At 50.7% G+C, this 17960-nt stretch overlaps 1 protein-coding gene and 1 long non-coding RNA gene across 6 annotated transcripts; one reads left to right on the top strand and one right to left on the bottom strand.

The window, feature by feature from the left end:
• The first annotated feature begins 3181 nt into the window (after positions 1-3181).
• On the top strand, positions 3182-16506 carry LOC138119512 (uncharacterized). Of its 4 annotated transcripts, none has more exons than XR_011155529.1 (4): positions 3182-3319; positions 8904-9111; positions 9396-9505; positions 10047-12233. It is a non-coding gene; the product is annotated as an uncharacterized lncRNA (long non-coding RNA). The 4 variants fall into 4 exon arrangements; XR_011155530.1 differs by lacking the exon at positions 3182-3319 and adding an exon at positions 7338-7414; XR_011155531.1 differs by lacking the exons at positions 3182-3319; positions 10047-12233 and adding exons at positions 14778-14896; positions 16424-16506 and having other exon boundaries at positions 7470-9111.
• MRRF (mitochondrial ribosome recycling factor) lies at positions 4379-17854 on the bottom strand. 2 transcript variants are annotated; one of them, XM_069031439.1, is made up of 7 exons: positions 17812-17854; positions 16860-17071; positions 16456-16611; positions 15103-15221; positions 12240-12331; positions 6563-6722; positions 4379-5134 (listed from the first exon to the last, which is right to left on the bottom strand). In XM_069031439.1, exons 2-7 carry the CDS (start codon positions 17008-17010, stop codon positions 5057-5059), a joined length of 756 nt encoding a protein of 251 aa, XP_068887540.1. In that variant the 5' UTR covers positions 17011-17071; positions 17812-17854; the 3' UTR covers positions 4379-5056. The 2 variants fall into 2 exon arrangements, with proteins under 2 accessions (XP_068887540.1, XP_068887541.1); XM_069031440.1 differs by lacking the exons at positions 4379-5134; positions 6563-6722 and adding an exon at positions 6730-7463.
• Positions 17855-17960: the final 106 nt, after the last annotated feature.

The raw sequence follows: 17960 nt of genomic DNA, 5'->3' as shown, positions 1-17960 counted from the left end.
CACTTCAGGGGATGGTTGAAGGCCACCTCACACCATGTGGCCATCCCCACCAGCGCTGGGCACCAGCGTGTCACTGCTGTCACTCCCTCCCAGGCTGTCCCCACACAGGAGCTCACCACAGGTACCCCCCTCCCTGCTCCCTGGTGCCGGGCAGAGGGTGGAGAGAGACCCCGGCTGGTACAGCAGGTTTGGAGCCATCCTGGCCGAGTGGCTGGCAGAGCCCCGGGCACTGTGCAGCCCCTCACCAAGCAGTGGGAAGCGTGTTGGGGCTGTGCATCACTGTGTGACACCACCTGGGTGCCCTGCATCCTACTCTGTGCCCGCCGTGCGTGCGTCCCACCATATCCCTGGGGCAGCTCATCCCCACCTCAGGCCCTGAGCAAAGGACAGCTGTGGGAGTCGCTGTCGGATTCAGGTCCAAAATCACAATGGAACATGGAAACCCACGGACAGGGCTGGGAAGGGTCCAGGTATCCATCCGGAGGGGTGATGGCAGCCAGCACAGCCACGCAGCCTCACCGAGCGCGGTGGTGGAGTGGGCACAGGGGCCTCTGCTCACCCCACAACTCTTGGGGACAGCTGCACGTTCCCACTTCTCCAGGCTCAGGCTGGCCTGGATGTCCTTAATTGCCCAAAGGTCGGTGTCCCCGAGCCCGGGGCCACGTGTCGGAGGGACCCCGGGCAGGAACCTGACACGGACGCAAGTCAGTCGGGATCAACGCTGGGGGTCAGGAAATTACAACGGACACGAACCTAAATACGCTGCACGTCCCCCCAGGTAATCAGGGGCCGGGCCAGATTCCAGCTGACAGCTTAAATGCCTTAATTCCTCAGTCGCTGTGGTTTGAGGGGGTCCCGTGTGCCGTGGGCTTCTCCCAAATGGTCTCTGAGCTGGAGATTTGTCTGTAATTGGAGGCGTGTTGCATTCCCCTGAAAGTAGCCAGGTCCCGCTGGAGGGGGGCTGCGGGAAGGCAGCAATTTCCCTTATGGAATTATTTACCTGATTAGAGAGTTTATTTTATCAAAATTGCTTCAGAATGGGGCTGCTCGGTGTGTCCAGCACAGGGAGCTCCCCAGTGGGGCTGGCGGCCTGGAGACAGGTAATTTGTGTGGTTAATGGGACTAATCCACCAGGCAATTACACCAATAGATTTCACGGCTGCAAAGTGCTCTGTTCCCATTAATTAAAAATCTGTTAAGAAGATTAGCACGTAAAGGTATCAAAAGAAACCCACGAGTTTCTTTCCCCACAGGCCCCCCGAAGGCGAGTGTGGGAGTGCTGGTCTGCTCACATTAGCACAAAAATGATTCTTTTAAAGGTAAGGGCTTCACATCCAAAGTAACCGCTGACAGTTTACCCTGACTTCCCTACCAAGAGGTCTTTTATTTTTAATTACAGTTTTCTAAAATTAGCCCTGATTGTTTGTGTGGAGTGTTAGCTTAAATATATTTGGAATGTGTGGTTTCTCTGTGCATGGTGGCACAGGGCGAGGGGGGCAGCCCCTGGCCCAGCCCTGCACCACAGCATGTGCCCCCACTGCTGGGCTGGTGCTCGGGACTGCCCAAGAGGGGTCAGGGGTCTGAGGGGTCCGAACTCAGCATCCCATTGAGATGGTCCCACCAGGGCAGGAATGGGGATGGCAGTACCACCATTGGCACCACCACTGGTAGAGCCACTAAACTCGGCACCGGGCTGTGTGGGCACCTCCCCAGTGTGGTGGGGGCACAGGACTCCACCAGTGGCTTCTCTGTGGCAGGAGACTCGTGCCACCAGCATCTGCACCCTACGGACACGGCATTCCCATCCCCACGCCACCGCTGCCGGCCAGCCCGGCTCTGCTCAGCCCCTCACTCGGCTGCTGGTGCCACTCCTGGTTTTTGTCCACAGCCAGACACGAGCAAAACAAAAGCAAATTCCCCGGCAGCTGAAGGTGCCATTTCTACGGCTGGGCTGAAGGAGGAAGTATTTTTTGATCTCTTAAAAATCCTGAATATTATCTGACAGTTTATCTTGTTTCTCGAATCCGTGTCTTTGCAGCAACGCCAGCTCATTTACATGTGTATTGCGCCTGCCTCCACGGGTGCTGAGGTCAATTGAAACTCAAGAAAAGAGGAGAAATTTATGCAAAACTGTTGATTGCATTTGTATGTAATGAAATCATCCAATATTCATCTGACTATAGACTCTAATCTGAAAGGAGAAGTGAAGGACATAAGAGTCACTGGAAAGCAATAATGAGCTTCTGTAGTGATTAAAAAAGCACTTGAGCTTTCTGAAAATCCAGCCAGAAATCGTGTCTAATCAACACGGAATATAGGAGGCAGAGATTACATTGATACATTTTGCAAAGCTCACTGTTGAAAATGTATGCGCGCTGTAAACTCTGACATGCCATCCAGGGTCTGTTGGATACAAACCCGGGCGGCACAATCAGCGCCCGGCTCGTCCCTGGCACAAAGCAATCTTGGTGTCTCTGCTCGATGACTCACAAGGAGCGCAATCACATCTATTTTGAAGAGCAATGTTGTTTTTTAACTATGTCGAGAGCTTCCAGCTTCCTTGGAGTTTTTCCTTCCCTTTGCCTCTGTTTCGTGTGTCCCTGTGGCCACGGGGCTCAGTCCAGGAGCTGGCAGGATCCCATGTCTGCCCTGGTACTTGTCCAGCGGCTTGGAGCAGATTGGAACATCCTGGTGGAGCTAAGTGTGGCTTTGGGCAGCCTGGGAAGGGTACAGGTCTGTCCCGAGCAGGGATGTGCACAGGGATGTATTCCTCATGTTGGGAGTGTGACCCCTTGGGGACCCCCACCCCTCCAGGCCACAGCAGCGCCCGCCAGGTGGGAACCTGCTGGTGCCCCAGATCGACAGGTGCTGTTGGGAGAGGGGTCCCTGCGAGGGCAGCGGGGTGGGGACAGCCCAGGGCCCAGCAGGGGGTCTGGCCATGGCCCTCCCTCACCCCTGCCCCGCACTGCCTGTGGCATTTGCGGCCAAGGCCAAACCTCTTGGTGGCCGATGTGGCGTCACTGACACCAACCCCCACGAAAGCAGCCCAGACGCTTTCTGGCACACATCCCTTCCCCTCTGGATTATTTGGCACAGCTGGAGCTCCTTTCCCACCCGCCAACAGCATCAGCTGCATCTTCTTATCAGCTCTGGGTGCAATCCAGGCTGGAACCAAGTGAGAGGTTCCTGCTGGTGCCAGTGGAGGAGTGTTTGGAGCGGGCAGAGCTTGTACTGCAGCTCCTGATGTGGAGCAGCAGGTGACTTATACTGCAAAGGGAAAGTGGGGCCTCTCTAGGGGTGCCCTGTGAGCCAGCTGGTGGTGAGTGCCTATTCTCTCTTCTCCTGGGTGGTTCTGTGGGACTGGAAGGTGCTGGGGCTGTTTTTTTTCTGCTTGCCCTGCAGTGCAAGGTCCCACAGGGAGCAGGATGGACTGTGAGGGCACAGCTCCCCAGGTTCACGTGCCATCTGCCCTGCTTTGGTGGTACCAGGGCTGAGAGCAGCTTCTGTGGGGCCCGTGGCTGCTCCTGGCTGATGCAGGACACGGGGCTGAGGAAGGGATGCAGGTAATTGGGCTCCCCAGCCACCCAGGCAGCTCCGTCCCCAGCCCAGGGCCAGGGCAGTTTTACCACAGGTTTTATTCCTTGTGAGGTGCAGCGGTAAATATTTGGGAAATTCCTCTGTGCAATGACCTCCTGCAGCTCCACTGCCTGCCTCCACCAGCCCCCTGCTGCCACCCCAAGGGCTTGGAGAATGGGAAGAGGCTGGAGAAGCCTCCACAAGCAGCAGCAGTTCTCCACCTGCCCTGGCTTTGTGGTGCTCCCAGCTCAGCAGCTGCTGCTCCTGGGCAGGTATCAGGGAAACCCTTCCAGCCCTAGCTGCTGTGGGGATGCTGAGGCTGCAACAATGGCAAAAAAAAGCCCAGTTGATAAATGTCAAAAGAAATCCAGTAATCGGCTGAAAGCAATTTCCCGAGCTGTGGAACCGCCCTGGGCTTGCCATCTTCCTTTATTCATTTATCATGGTAAGGGCTTTGGCCAAAATACACAAAGCAGAGAAATTGTTGACATGTGGGGCCCTAGCAGAGCAAATCCTTCATCCTCCTCCCCCTCCCCACGGCACACAAACTAACTTTTGGGGAGTTGTTTATTTAAGGAGTGCAGAGCACTCGCTGCTCTTTGAACCCAAATGCCTTGGGAGCAGGGCTGGGGGGCTGCCACCACTTTCCTGCTCCTGCCACCACCGAGGCCATTCTGCTGCCCTCGGGAAGAACCTGCTCACAGTGAGGAGCTGAGCAGTGGGATGGGCTCAGGACCTGCTCTGCTTGTACCTTCTCCAGCCCCTAAACTGCGGTGCCAGACACTCACACGGGCTTTTTGTAAATGGCTGGGGACGCAGATGCTGCTTTTGGGAAGTTCCTGTGCTGGCTTTAGGTCTTCTCAGATCTGGCTAAAGCAGCTGTGCTGACAGCTCTGGTTTCAGTTCTCTCCCCATGAAGCCTTGGGAACCACAGAGCCCCTGTCCCCTGCCCACCCTGTGCTGAGCTCCCTCATCCCTTCCCACTCTGCAGCCATGGCACAGGGCAAATGCTCACTTTGGAGCATGTGAACCCAAGGGAACACACCAACCCGGACCTGGCTGTTGCAAGGCTGCTGCTCCACACCTCCTTTTGACTTTATTTCAAGCAAAAACAAATGCTGAGGTTTGCAGCAGGACAGGCAGGGTTCCTCTTGTGCATGGTCCTGGCTCCAGGGGGCTGATGGTGCAGGGCACAAACAGGTCACGAGGTGAGCAGGGCAGTTCTTCCTCTGTGCCTCCAGCAGTTTCCAGTTCTCCTTCCTGATATTTTATTTTTGATCTCAGTTTATCCAATTCTGTTCCCACCTAAATGAAGGACAAGCAAGGAGAGCTCCCCCCTCCCTCCAGCACACCCCAAGGTGGCCAAAGCGAGCAGCCAAGGCACAGAGCTGCTCAAGCTGCCCCTGCCCATCCCTGAGGCTGCTGGGGTGTGTGGCAGTCCACTCCTGCTCGAGGGGGAGTGTGGCCATTGGGATGCTGTTTATCCAAGCAGCTCCTTGGTCTTTGCTGCCAGCAGCTTGTCCATCTCCGTGGCAGCCTCATCTGCCATTTGCTGGATCTGTGGCAAGACAGTACAAATCAGAGTTCTGTGGGAGGTGGTGCTACAGTTTAAAGAGAAAGGTGACTGAATCACCCTTTGGAACAAAGCTTGAAGTCCCAATAAAACCCCAACAGTGCTGGGGCAATAAGTGGCTCTTCATCGGGATTCCCACCAGCCCTCAGGGAATTTGTGCCAGTGTGGCACCCGAGCTGTGAGAGCAGGGACTGGTCAAAGGCTCTGAAAAGAGATGCCCACACAAGCTCCTGGCTGAGCTAAGTGGCTTGGTCAGGTTTAACAGAGACTCAGGGCAGAGGCAGAGACCTGCTGGTGCTGGCACCAGGGAAGAGGAGCTGTTACCTCCTGCAGCACTATCGGAACACAGTGGTAACAGCCTGTGCACGTGCCAGGAATTCACACATCATTAACAATCAGTTCATCTCTTGTAAAAAGAAAATGGTGATTGCTCAAGCCCTGCCCAGGAATCAGCTCTCTTGGTAACAAGAAATGGGCATGGCCAGTGTGCAGAAGGGATGAAAACGTGCAGGCAGGTAAAGACTGGAGCACACCAGGGGTTATGCACTGGTTTCACAGGATTAACATCTGCTTGTTCCCAAGGTCTGACAATGACCTTTGCTCATGATGAAAAATTTGGGTACAGGAAAAAAATTCCACTGGAGATGTTACCTCTACCAATGCAGAAAACCATCTGTCTGCTCTGGGAGAGCTGCTTCCCAACAGGATTTGGTTACAATGGCATGGCCATTTTTCCTGCTTGCACAAACGCTCTGTATATCGATGTTTATTTTTGTGAGCACACAGAGAACTGTCCTGGAGCATTTGTGATGTATCTAACTTTAGCTGTTAATAAACAAACAGCTAAGAAGTAATGGCCTGCCTTCAGAGGCATCAATTCAGCAGAACACTTAGGCTTGTGCCTGAGTTTATGCCCAAGTAATTGACTTTAGTGACATCTGCTCTTAGGGAATTAGGCATGTGCTTAAGTATTTTCCTGAATTGGAGCCAAAAACTCCGAACAGAGATAATCTTGCAAGCCTTTTCATTAATAACAACTGGAGCAAAGCTCATTAACACCAGTTTCCAGTGGCCAGGCACTGCATGAGTGGTGGTACAGCTGTGGTCGTGGATTGTTTTGCTCCCTAAATTCTGCTGGTTTGTGCAACAATCCCTCATAGTATAAAAGCTTTTAGGGGAATTTTTTTTCCTGTGTCAGCTTACAATCATTCATATCCTAAATCTGGCTTTGAGATTGAAGCCCCAAATTTCACAAAGCAGATACAAATGTCATTGCCAACTCCAAAAATTCATCCCAGGGCTGCCCATTCTCCCACTGGGTTCTCAGTGCTGGGGATTTGTCAGCAAGGGCTGGGACAAACACAGCACTGAGCTGTGAGACACCATCATATGGCAGAAGGAAAGAAAAGTTACCTGCTTTTCTAGCAGCCAGATGGTATCTTCTGACACTTTGTTCTTGAACTTCTTTACCTGGGTGATGCTTTTGCTTCGCACCTTTCTCAGGGCCTCTTTGGACTTGTTGGTGGACTGCTTGGCCAGCTTGACCAGGCTCTCCCTGTGCTCTCTCGTGACTCTAGGAGAGAGAGGAGAGGAAAAACACCAAAAGGAAAAGCAGTGTCATGTGTAGCACAGCCAGATTTATTTTCTGTGAAGGACTCTGGGTAAATGAGTGAGCCTCTCCAACTGGTGCTGTCATGCCCAGGGACACACAAAAGCTTCTGGGTTTAGATGGAGCTGGCTCTGTGTGGAGACCCTGTGTCATAGGGCAGAGGGACTGAATAGCTCAGGGCACGTTTTTATTCTGCTGTGGTCCACCTGAGAAAATCTGCCAGCTCTGCACAGCATCCCAGGGAAGCAAGACTGGAGCCTAGAATGGAAAATTTCCAGGCCAGCCCTAAGCTGGGGATCTTGGACTGAATCTTGCTTTATAGTTGTTGCTGCAGTGCCTGAAAGTCATCTTGCAACGTTCAGACTTTCCTTACTTCCTGCTGCCAAAGCATGTGTGGGAAAGAGGAAAAATCCAGCTCCAGACTCGAAAGATGGAACTGAAAAGTGTCACCTAAAAAGCACAATCCCGCAAAGTTGGGAAGAAAAGTCCACTCCTGAAACTCGGATTTGTCTCCCTGCACCTGAAGAGCCTGAATTACGTACCTGGAAGCTACAGAGCTTTTCTTTCACTCAATCTTATTCCAGCTCACCATGACCTGGATTTCCCACCAAGATGATATGGACACCTGGTTTGACAAGAGGATGCTGCTGGACATGGTAAGCCACAGGTAACTCAGCAGAGGAGAATTTCAGGTGAACCTTCCCCCTGATGTGAGACCACAAGAAAATGTTCAATTTTCTATCCCAAACTAAAAACTGGTGATGAGTGGGTCTGGCCATCAAAAAGGCTCAGGAATGGCTGATGTGTCCCCTCAGCTCGGGTCCTGCTCCAGCACCTACAGCCGACCACTGTCAACTGCTGGTGCTTAACAATAATATTTATATTATTTTCAAGGCTCTTGGAGTTTCCAGACTGCCTGGAGAAGGAAAACCTTGGTGCACTCCCTGAGACTCACTAGCAGGGGTACGCGTGGGGGTGATACTACAAAATAAACATTTCACAGGAGTATTTAGAAATTGGCTGCAGCAGCCTGGGTCACCAAAACCCTGGGGCCAGGACTCTTTCCACAGAGAGCTCAGGAAATGTGGGATGAGAGTCCCTGGGCTCTGCCCCACAGTGGGTGTGAGTTACAGGGGGCTCTGGGGGCACAGCTGGACCCTCAGCCCGTCCCCACAGCCAGGTGTTTGGCAGCAGTGTCTGCAGAGGCACTGGCCTCTCACCAGCCATCCCTATTTCACAGTGCCAGAGGGAAGAGGCTTCCCAGAACCAGTTAGCATTGACAGGAATTTGGGATCGCTAGGAAAGCTGGCAGACCCAGAGAGCAGCACCCAGCCCTAGAACCCAGGGCAGCCCGGCCTGTCCCTTTCCTGCTGAGGGACTGTGGAGGGAGGTGCCAGGGAATGTCATATGGAATCTCAGAATATCCTGAACTGGAAGAGTCCCAACTCCTGGCCCTGCTCAGAACAACCTCAAAATCCCACTCTGTGCCTGGGAGCATTGTCCAAACATTCCTGGAGCTCTGGCAGCCTTGGGGCTGTGCCCATTCCCTGGGGAGCCTGTTCAGAGCCCCACCACCCTCTGGGGGAAGAGTCTTCCTCATCTCCAGCCTAACTCACCTCATGTGGCAGGAGGCTTCTGGTCAGCAGAGGCTCGAGCCTGGCCCAAATGCCTGACCAGGAGGAGTGAGCAGGGATCCTCGCAGTTCCCCTGCACCCCAACATCGACACCTCTGGGGCTTCTCATGTCTGACCTCCCAGCCAGAGCCCCACGGCACATCTGGAACCCCCAAAGCCGGCGCACAGGCACAGGTCTGCATGAGGTCACGTTCTCAGGCAGTTTTTTGGGGGGTCGGGGAGTCAATCCTGGCTGCTCAGCCTGGAGGAGGGAGCTGGGAATCTCTCCCATCTCCTGCTGGGTGGGAGGGAGCCGCTCGGCAGCAGGGCTGCTCAGCTGTGGGAGCCCGAGCTCGGCGATCCGAGCTGTGCCGAGGGTATCACTCGCCTGCCCGGGGCTGCCGAGCCTTGAAGGAAATGTTTTTGTTTATGCAGCGCTGCCAGATTTCCTCTGCTTCTTGGCACTGGGTCACAGCTTTCATGCCTCCTTGTCTGTCTTTATTAACACCAATTTCTTTTTATCACTGCGCAGTGCCGGGGAGTTTCTCAGCGGGTTTTATGTTCCAGCCAGACTGTGTGTAAATTCTCAGCAATGCTACCAATAATGCCAGAAACGGACACTTTTCCAAGCAGATGCTGTTTCTGGTTAAGGAATCCATCAACACGAGCCAGGCCCGAGGTTTCTAAGGACAGTTGTTTTAATCCTGCCCTGAGATCTGGGACTTTTAAGCTGCTCTTAGGTATGTTTTCTTTTCTGTCTAGTAACCATTGCCCCTACCCCCTCTTAAAGCCAAAACAAAGTGTGAAGTGAACTTGGGGAAAGAGTGTCAGATGGGGAATGAGGACAAGGTCCCACCCAGCTGCCCTCCCCTGCAGCCCATGGAGCACCAGGGTCAATCCCTGCCATTCCCCCAGGGACAACCTTGTCCTGCCTGGACCAGGGCAAAGCCTGGTGAGTGACATGTCAGGGGGGTCACAACACACACCACACCACACCTAACATCTTTTTTTCTGCCTCCCCCAGCTCCAGGGGTTTAAGCACTGCAGCCCTCCATGTCCCACCTCTGCGTGTGGCAGAGGAGACCCTCAGAGAGGATATGACCCAGCTCGGCTCAACACAAGACATTTCTCTGGGTAAGAGCAATTTCTGTACCTCCAACACCAGGAATTTCCTGTGAAGGAGAGGGATTAGTTAAAGGAAAGCAGCTAAACTAAACACTCTGCATTCATAATTGCAGATAAACACAGGGTGCAACATTTATTGCTCAATAAAAGGCAAGCGAGAGGCTCCTGATGATGAGCAGGAGCAGCTCAAAACAGCTTTGGGGTGTTTTCACGTGACATTTTTTGGTCCTTTCTCCCCATAGTAGGTATCTTTGCGTATTTCTTAAAGGCCAAAGGGGAAAAAAAAGGACTCACAATGAGTCATTAAACTTTCAAATGAGTCATCTGGCTTTCAGTAAAGCATGTGTAAAAATATTACTGATTTACAAACAATATCCAGTGTAACACAATGGGTCCAAAAAAGATGAATCTAAAAATGAGGCAATACCATAAAAGACAAGGTCAGGTCAAATTCGGCCAAGAGATCAACCAATACAAACGTTCCCATGGCTGGTTTTCTTTTTTGTGTTTTTTTTTTTTTTTTTTTAAATTTTTATTTTTAAACCCTCAGAGGCTACTTTTTATACAAATAAATATTGCCTATGCAGTGCTAGCCACACAAACAGGAGAATGCCTTGGGGAGCAGAGGGATCCTGGCACAAGTAAACACCAATGACACGAGTGTATTTTTTCTGTTAAAACTGCATTGCAAAAACTAAACTGATAGAATAAATACTGAAAAGCAAGCTCCATTTTTAAATGCTCTGTTGAAACACTCTGGAGCACAGCTGGACCTGCAGAAGGGAAAATATGACGTGTGTCCAGCTGACAGGTCAGTCTAAAGAGTGGTTTTAATAACAGGTAAGGACAGTTTGGATTCGGTTTTATTTTTACTGTGCCTCCCTTCATGAAAGAACCAAAGTCTGCAGAACCAATATTAATATTGTCTTTTCATTTCTGATTTGTTGCTTATTTTGCACACCTGATGTAATTTTGCAGTTTCACTGCATCTGTCTGTCATATATTCTTTCATGAAGTGCTGGAAATAATGCAAAACTTTGAAAACTTAAAAAATTAAATGAGGGATATAATTATTTCTGCCCTGCCTTTTTCATTAGGGGGCTTTAAAAGGCAGGAACGGTCTGTTTGTCTTTTTGATAAGTGGCTGAAACTCCCACAGTTCCAGACATGTAGCTAGAGAGCAAAAGGGACTGGAGATGCCAGTGAGGGCAGACCCCCAGGGCACAGCTCTCAAGCCAAAATCCTTAACTCAGGACTTCCCAGGCTCCCAAGCAGCCAGGAAGGGACCAAGAGCTGCAACCCTGACAAAGGAAAGGAACACGGGAGCACACGAGGCAGAGCTTCCCTGGGAAGAGAAGACTTGTTTTCGCTCTGCAGCACCACAGAAGATAGTGACAGACCGTACACATTTGTTTAAAAACACGGTATTTTGTTAAAGCTTGGGATTTGCAGTTTTGGAGTTTCCTCCCCTGCAATTCGTATTCAAGGATGACCCAAGTGCCCATTAACAATCAAACCACTGTGCAGCAACCCGGGAGCCTCAGCAATTACGAAGATAATGGTGCCCTCCTCCTCCTCTGCCTCCTCTCCTGAGGAATGGGGGAAGGGCAGGGAGCACAGGGAAAGAAAATCAGCAAATAGAATGATAATGTCATTCCCTCTCACCGACAGCAACGGAAGGCTGCAATTAGACTTCTCTGATCAAAATGCTGGGTAAAATTCCACAGAATTTTTAAAGGAGATTTACAGCACAAGAAATACCTGGTTCATCATTACCAAGAAGTCACCTGCTTGTGCAAGGAAGTGCACGTGCAAGGGGTTTATGCACATCCTGTGTGGGAGCTGTTTGTCTTTACCATGGTGTGAAACCACGCCCAGCCACACCTGCCCAGGGTATTCAGATGCTCCATAAGGTCTGAGCACCCACAGGAACTCATGACTTTTCCTTGTGCCACCCAGGCCTGTGACAGGCTCTGTGTGCCAGCGAGTGGAGCTGCTGGGAGCTCTCTAATTTCATCTGAATGGACCCCCATTCCAGGCAGAGCCAGGATCACTTCTCCTGATCCAAACTGAAGCATGGATGCAGCAGCACCTCCTGCCTTGTCCAAGGGCTGGGAGACACTTGTGCTGGGTGAGGGAAGCGATGCTCAGCCCTTGCCCAGGGGCAGCCTGTTTTTCCAGCCCTATACCAAATTTTCCACACAGCCATCAGTTACACACTGTGTATTATACAAAAGTGTGAGCAGATTTTCCTTTCAAAGCTATAAATTTCCTGCCTCTCACTTTCATCAGTTCCTTTTAGTGCTCTCTGCAGCAAGGTGCTACTCTCCCCTAATACTACAGATTCACTGCTGCTGTTCTGTGCTGGTGTAATTCCAGGAATTTAGAGCAGGGCAGCAAAGAATCAGTCCCTGAATTGAAGCAATACAGTTTCAAAAGCCTTTGGCTCTCTCTTTCAAAGTGCTGCAGCCAGCTAGGACCAAGCTTCCTCTGCAGAGGGAAGATGAAAAATAAGACCAATAAGACCAATCAGATGCCAAGATGTGGTGGCTTAGAGCTCAGACACTTGGAAGAGGTTTCACAAGATGCTTTTAAGGGCTCCGATTTTTTCCCGTACCTGAACTCTTTGGAAAGCAGCTGCATGGGGATATGCAGCAATCATGCACGTTTACCCTCTGAAGGGCACTCACTGCAACCTTCTGTGTTATCCTGCATGATGATGAGCTCGGGCATCAATACTCACTTGGGAATTGGCACCCGAATCATCGTCCCGTCCACCTCTGGGTTCAGGTTCATGCCACTCTCCCTTATAGCCTTCACAGCTGCAGCTGTGCTCTGTAAAACAGATCAAAAGGTAAAGAGAATTAGGAAATAATCATTCCCATATGCCAGAACTCTGTCAATAGTTGGCAATCCATCTCCATGGAACATGGAAACATTTACTTCTGTTACCAGTAAGATCAGGAAGTTACATTGGTGCAGAGAGCTTTGATCAAACCAAATGGGAAACTACGGCCGCTCGTATTGGGGTAGGGGGGCACGGAGGGGGAGAGGGGAAGCGAAGCAACAACAAAAGAAAACTGTTTTGCTTCTTTGAAACTATTTGAATGGTTTGAGGCAACGCAGAGTGAAACCGCAATAAATTCCCAAGGCAGGGCCTGACTGTGGCAAAGGAGATGAAAGATTCTGAGCATTTAAAAATTCCAGTTGAATGTTTCCCCCTAGAAATCACCCAGTGCCAATTTTGAAACCTTAAGGAACTTAACCACTTCAGCACTACAACCTGACCACAGGACAGCAGGGCAGTAGCAGATGGCTGAGAACCAGTGCCTGTGCCCAGCTCTGTTTATTTTACAGCTTATTACTGAGGATTAACTTCTCAAAACTCCCCCGGCGCTGGCTGACACCCTGCCCTGCTTAGAAGGTGGGGTGGCAGGTTTGCCTGGTGACTGCAAGGTGATTAAAAGGCTTCACCTCCACCACAGGGTGCGGGTGGTCCTCTACAGAGTTCCATGCTTTGGGGTTAAAGCTGAGTTTGACTGGAAGCTCCCCCAGGGCTCTGCCAGGTCACTTCATTCTCGACTCTGAAAAGCCCCAGGAGTCTCTTTTCCTGTGGCACTCACATCTCCTACTAGGCACGATGCTATTTCTGATACTCTTTGCCATCATTAACTTTAGCTCCAGGCTGCTGCAGTATTTATGTAGCTCAGACTGTATTTATAAAGCTCAGCTTTTGCCAACTGAGGCACAAACTGAAGCTCTGCAGATTTGTTCAGGTCCCTGATGTGTGACATCACTGAATGCTCTGTTGGTGTTCTGCAGGAGACAACTGCTGTTCCCTGAAACTACAAGGGCAGAGAAAATGCAACCAAAGTGATCTCAGCACGTTAGGAATGTAAATGTGTTATTCTGTGGACAGTGCTTGATCTGCAGGAAAGAAAGGCTCAGTAAAAGCTGAGTTGTTTAACATAAATATTGGAGGAGACAGAAGAAGAGAAAAATAATCAGAGAAGGAAAATATTGCAATATTGCCCCCATCCTCCTGCAGCCCGTGAAAAAAATAACTGTATTTAAAAAAAGTGGTGTTTGGTTTTATAACTCTTGGGAAAACAGACTTTGGCTCTGCAAGTCCTTTTCTATGATTATTTTATTTCTCAGACTCTTCAAGCAATTTTATTTGCTTCTCAATGTCATGAAGTACTGACTATAAGCTGTAAATAATGACATCAAGTGATCATGTCTGTGATGGTTTTAGTTCAGTCTATCACAAAACAGGTATGGGTATAAAACAACAGTATTGAGAGAAATGGTTCAAGTAACAAGTGGTCCTTTGGCTTAAAAATCAAATGTAGGCAATGCTATCTAGAGGAGATTTAATTTCTCACATGCCCATTTCTCAGCCTGAGCTCCTGCTTGGACATGGGATGAGCCATGGAGGGGCTTCCCCAGCCCTCTCAGCGCCGACACTCCGCAAGACCTCGCTGATGAGGGGCCTCCATTCTTCAGAGCCTTTATGCACATGGGATACACTTTAAGAAACACTTAGGCATCAAGTGCCTTACACTGACCTCCTCTGAGACTTTGCTGACTTAATTAATTGGGGAAAGCCTTTGCAAAATAAATAGAGATAAGCCTTGGCAAAGCTCCAGCCCTGGAGCGGGATGAATCGTTAACCTCACGCTCGCTCCTGCTCCCACGTGCTCGGCTCCATCGGTGGGACCTGCTGCAGGGCATCACAAGGGCTTGATCCTGAGCTGGGATTTGGATTTGCTGCCTCATTTAGGGGCAGGTCTAAGGCTCCTGCAGAAAATTAAAAGAACTTGTCTCTCACAGAAGATAAATCAGAGCCCCTAATTCGGGTTCTGACCTGGAGGTGCTGCCAAGAGAGGAGCTGGCCAACCTCAGCAGTGACCAAGTCAAGCTCTTTGACAGCACTTAGCATGAGCCAGATCAGTCCCACCAGGGAAGCTGTTCAGAAGCTCACAGGCTCCATCAGCAGCTTCTCCCATGAACTCTCAGGGTATCACCAGCCCTGGTGATAGATAAGCAAGTTTCAGAGGCATCTGATGAAATTCCAACTACACATCTGGTTCTGTGCATGGCTACATCTTGACAAGGAACTGAAATAAATACAATGGGGCTGATACAGCATTGCAGCCATGTGTGCAGTTCAGATAAGTTTGTGTTCAGGACTTCCCATAAATGCATGGGAAATGGGGAGGGCTGGAAGGGCACAGGTAATCCTGGCATCTGGTCCATGATGCTTCGTATTGTTTTGCAGATCCAACTGAGGGGAAAGCACCTGCAAAGCAAACCCCCGTAACCATGGCACTCCTTGGATACGACCCTGAGAGCAACCACAGCACTCTGTAACTCTCCTCTGACCCTGTGCTGCTGCAGGTGAGCTGCTCTGGGAGCCACATGGGGCTGGGGAGTTGCTGTCAGCAGCAAAATGCCCCTTCTGTTCTGTGTCAGCACAAAGTGACACAGCCCAGCCTGAGTCTGCAGCCCTGCCACGTTTGACTGATTTTGTCTAAACGCTCCTTTGCTCAGCACCAACCTGTTTGTTCCCATGGCAATTATCTCCCCTCCCAATGTGCCCTTACCTCTGGAAAATCGGTCATGTTCACTATCATAAGCTGCGGTGACTTCTGTGAGATCTGCCCCAGCTGGTTCAGCGGAAACTTCCCATCTTTTGTCATCACAGTTATGTGATCCAGGGCCCCTCAAAAGAACCAAACACAGGGAGGTTCAGTGTGATAAACCAGTGTGCAGCAACGCTGAAGAAAAACACATCCACTCTGTCCCACTTCCCTTCTGCCATGCAGAATACAGAGGTTACAAAGGAAAAAATGGTGTTTATTCAGACCTCAGGTGCTGTTTGTGTTCAGGCATCCCCTGTGTATTCATAAGCTAAATATTTCAAAGCTGCTTTAAAGCACAAAAACATGAAAACAAAACTCTTGTTTGTTTTTGCTGCTAGAATAGGAAAACTAAGCAGGATTGTTAAGAATTAAAGGGAAATGGTTATTTTTTAATTCTTACAGCTTAAAGAAAATCAAAATGTTGCCATAAAAATCAAGACAAATATTGTCTTTAACTTAGCAGTGCTCTCTTAAACTCCTCTTTTTTTCTTCAGGCCCCCAGAGGGGTGTTGTACACTGTCTAATTTAAAGTATTCAGTTTCTCCCTGAGCTACTCTTAATCTGCTCTCTACTTTCTGCTGCAAAATGTTAACAGGCCAAAAGGCACATGGGACAGGAGGTACTTTATCAGTGCAATTAAAAAAAATACCTATGGTTCAAATAAATAGTTAAGAGACTGAGCTATGCTTTCCAGCTCCATTAAAGACAGAAGTGCCCCTGCCAAAGCTGGGGTGGTGAATGATTCAAACTTGGTCATTGTTTAATGTTAAATTTTATCCCTGAAACTTGATACACTTACAAATGTGTATGTTCAGAGTGTTACGGTAACTGCAGCCTAGTCAAACATATTCACATTTCTTCCTAAAACACAAAATCCACTACGTGAACAAGGCTTGTACAGGTCACTGCCCACAAAGATGCACAGCAGAGAAAAAGTTTGTATATGCCAGACATCAGCCCAATGGCAATTTCCAAAAGGCTAATTTAATGGCAATTGGATTTTTCCTGCCCTACTGCACCATTAGCTGACAACCTGCTTCTCCATCACATCTGCAAACAGTTCAGTTAGACACTTTTGACATCTCCCACTTAAAAAAGCTATTTCCAGGAAGCTATTAACAAAAATGGATTCTTCCTGGTCAAGCTCAGGGTGAAGAAAGCCTCTAGCTGGGGATGTCAGGGCTGTAGCAACTGGATGCCCAGCGGGTAATTCCAGGAAAAGAAAACCAGTTTTGGAAAAATTGGAGTTGTCCGCTACTAGGATTTGTATCCTTATTTACAGGCCACAGAGCACCATACAAGGAAGTTACCAACCTGGTGAGGTTCTAACACTGAGACTTCTGCTGAAGTCTTCTTTCAGAGCTTCTATGACTGCCTGCATGTCTTCACTGGTTTCCTCCAAATTGATAATATCCTCAACTAGGGCAGCACTGATATTCACTTTGGCTTGACTCTGCCCTTTACCTTTAGCTGCAGATTACACAAAAAAATATTAGTTTCTACTTCTGACAAGTTAGTTAGAAAGTAGAAAGAAGGTATTAAAGCCCTGGTCAGATTTAGAATTGAGTCTAAGATAAACTGAAGTAAAACCAAAGTAACTGTATTTTCTAATGAGTAACGAGCTCAACACTTGAGCATGTTAGCCAAAATAAATAAATATATAAAAATATATAAATATTGAGAGATTGCAAAACCATGAAAAAACCAGTTGTTTTTACCTTTTTTGGTAGCCAGCTGTCTGCTCAGCAGCATCTGCTGGACACAGGCTGGGCAGCCTCTGGGAGCCTGGGGCAGCCCCCTGGTCATGGCAAACGAGGAACAGTGCAGCAGGGACGGGAGAGGGCGGAGGCACCTCAGTGCCAAAGCCATTGCTCACAGCTCCTCTCTGATCCACGTGGAGAAGAGAAAGGCAGGTGGGCTGCTTGGCGTGCTAAAACCAAACAGATTCAGGTCTTAGTGGCGGCTGTGGGGGCAAGGTGACAGCTCAGTGATGTGGGCAGCAGGTTTGGGGTTCTGCAGTGACCAACGGGCAAATGCAGTGAATAGGGGTCGGTGGCTTCCAGCCCGTGCCCACGGTATCAGCATGGCCTTCGCACATGTGTCCAGACGGGTCTCTGACACAAAAACCACGGCTGCTGAGCGGGAACAGCTCACCACGGTATCTACCGGGTGCTTGCACATCAGCTGGGCCGAAACTTTAATTTCTGTCTCACGAGGTCTGACACCTCCACACTCTCAGGGTTTATTCCAGCCTCGGCCGTTCGAGGCTCCGGGGAGTTTTGGCAGCTGCGGCTCTGCTGCGCTCAGAGCTGCGGCAACACCGACGGGACTCGGTCCGGGGGGAGCTGCCGCGGGCGGCCACCGGAGGAACCGGCCCTCCCTGCGCCGGGGGACCCGACCCCTGCCCCTCCTCCCCGGTGCCGGTGCCGGTCCCCGCCGGTGCCCCCGGCCCCGCACAGGCCCCGCCCCTCGGCCCCGCCCCGGCCCCGCCCACACCACCTCCCGCTTCTCAGGACGCCCCGGCCCGCTGGCCCCGGTGCCCCGTGGAAAGCCGGGCCGAGGACCGGGCATCGGGAGCCGGCGATCGGGAATCGGGGTCGGGGATCGGGGCCCGGGGGCGGTGAAGGGGAGGGGAAGGCGGGGGAGGGCGGGCGCCACCGCCTCGCTCACCGTCGCAGCCCCGCGCGTCCCAGCAGCGTCATCGGAGCGGGCCGAGCGTGGCGTCACAGAGCGGCGCCAAGGGCGGGGCGAGGCCTGCGCGGGCACGGAGCGGCCGCGGCCCCGCGGGGGATGGTGAGAGCGGCCCGGGCCGCCCCCCG

This window comes from Aphelocoma coerulescens, chromosome 17, assembly GCF_041296385.1.
Source record: "Aphelocoma coerulescens isolate FSJ_1873_10779 chromosome 17, UR_Acoe_1.0, whole genome shotgun sequence".
NCBI lineage: Eukaryota > Metazoa > Chordata > Aves > Passeriformes > Corvidae > Aphelocoma > Aphelocoma coerulescens.
This window is presented reverse-complemented; position numbering and strand designations above follow the sequence as displayed.

Excerpts from the sequence above, each read along its gene's own strand:
- MRRF (XM_069031439.1), bottom strand. The coding sequence starts at position 17,010 with ATGGCTTTGGCACTGAGGTGCCTCCGCCCTCTCCCGTCCCTGCTGCAC. Across the intron at positions 16,612-16,859 it reads ACAGCTGGCTACCAAAAAAG|CTAAAGGTAAAGGGCAGAGT; the intron begins GTAAAAACAACT and ends TGTAATCTGCAG. Across the intron at positions 15,222-16,455 it reads CAGTGTTAGAACCTCACCAG|GGGCCCTGGATCACATAACT; the intron begins GTTGGTAACTTC and ends GGTTCTTTTGAG.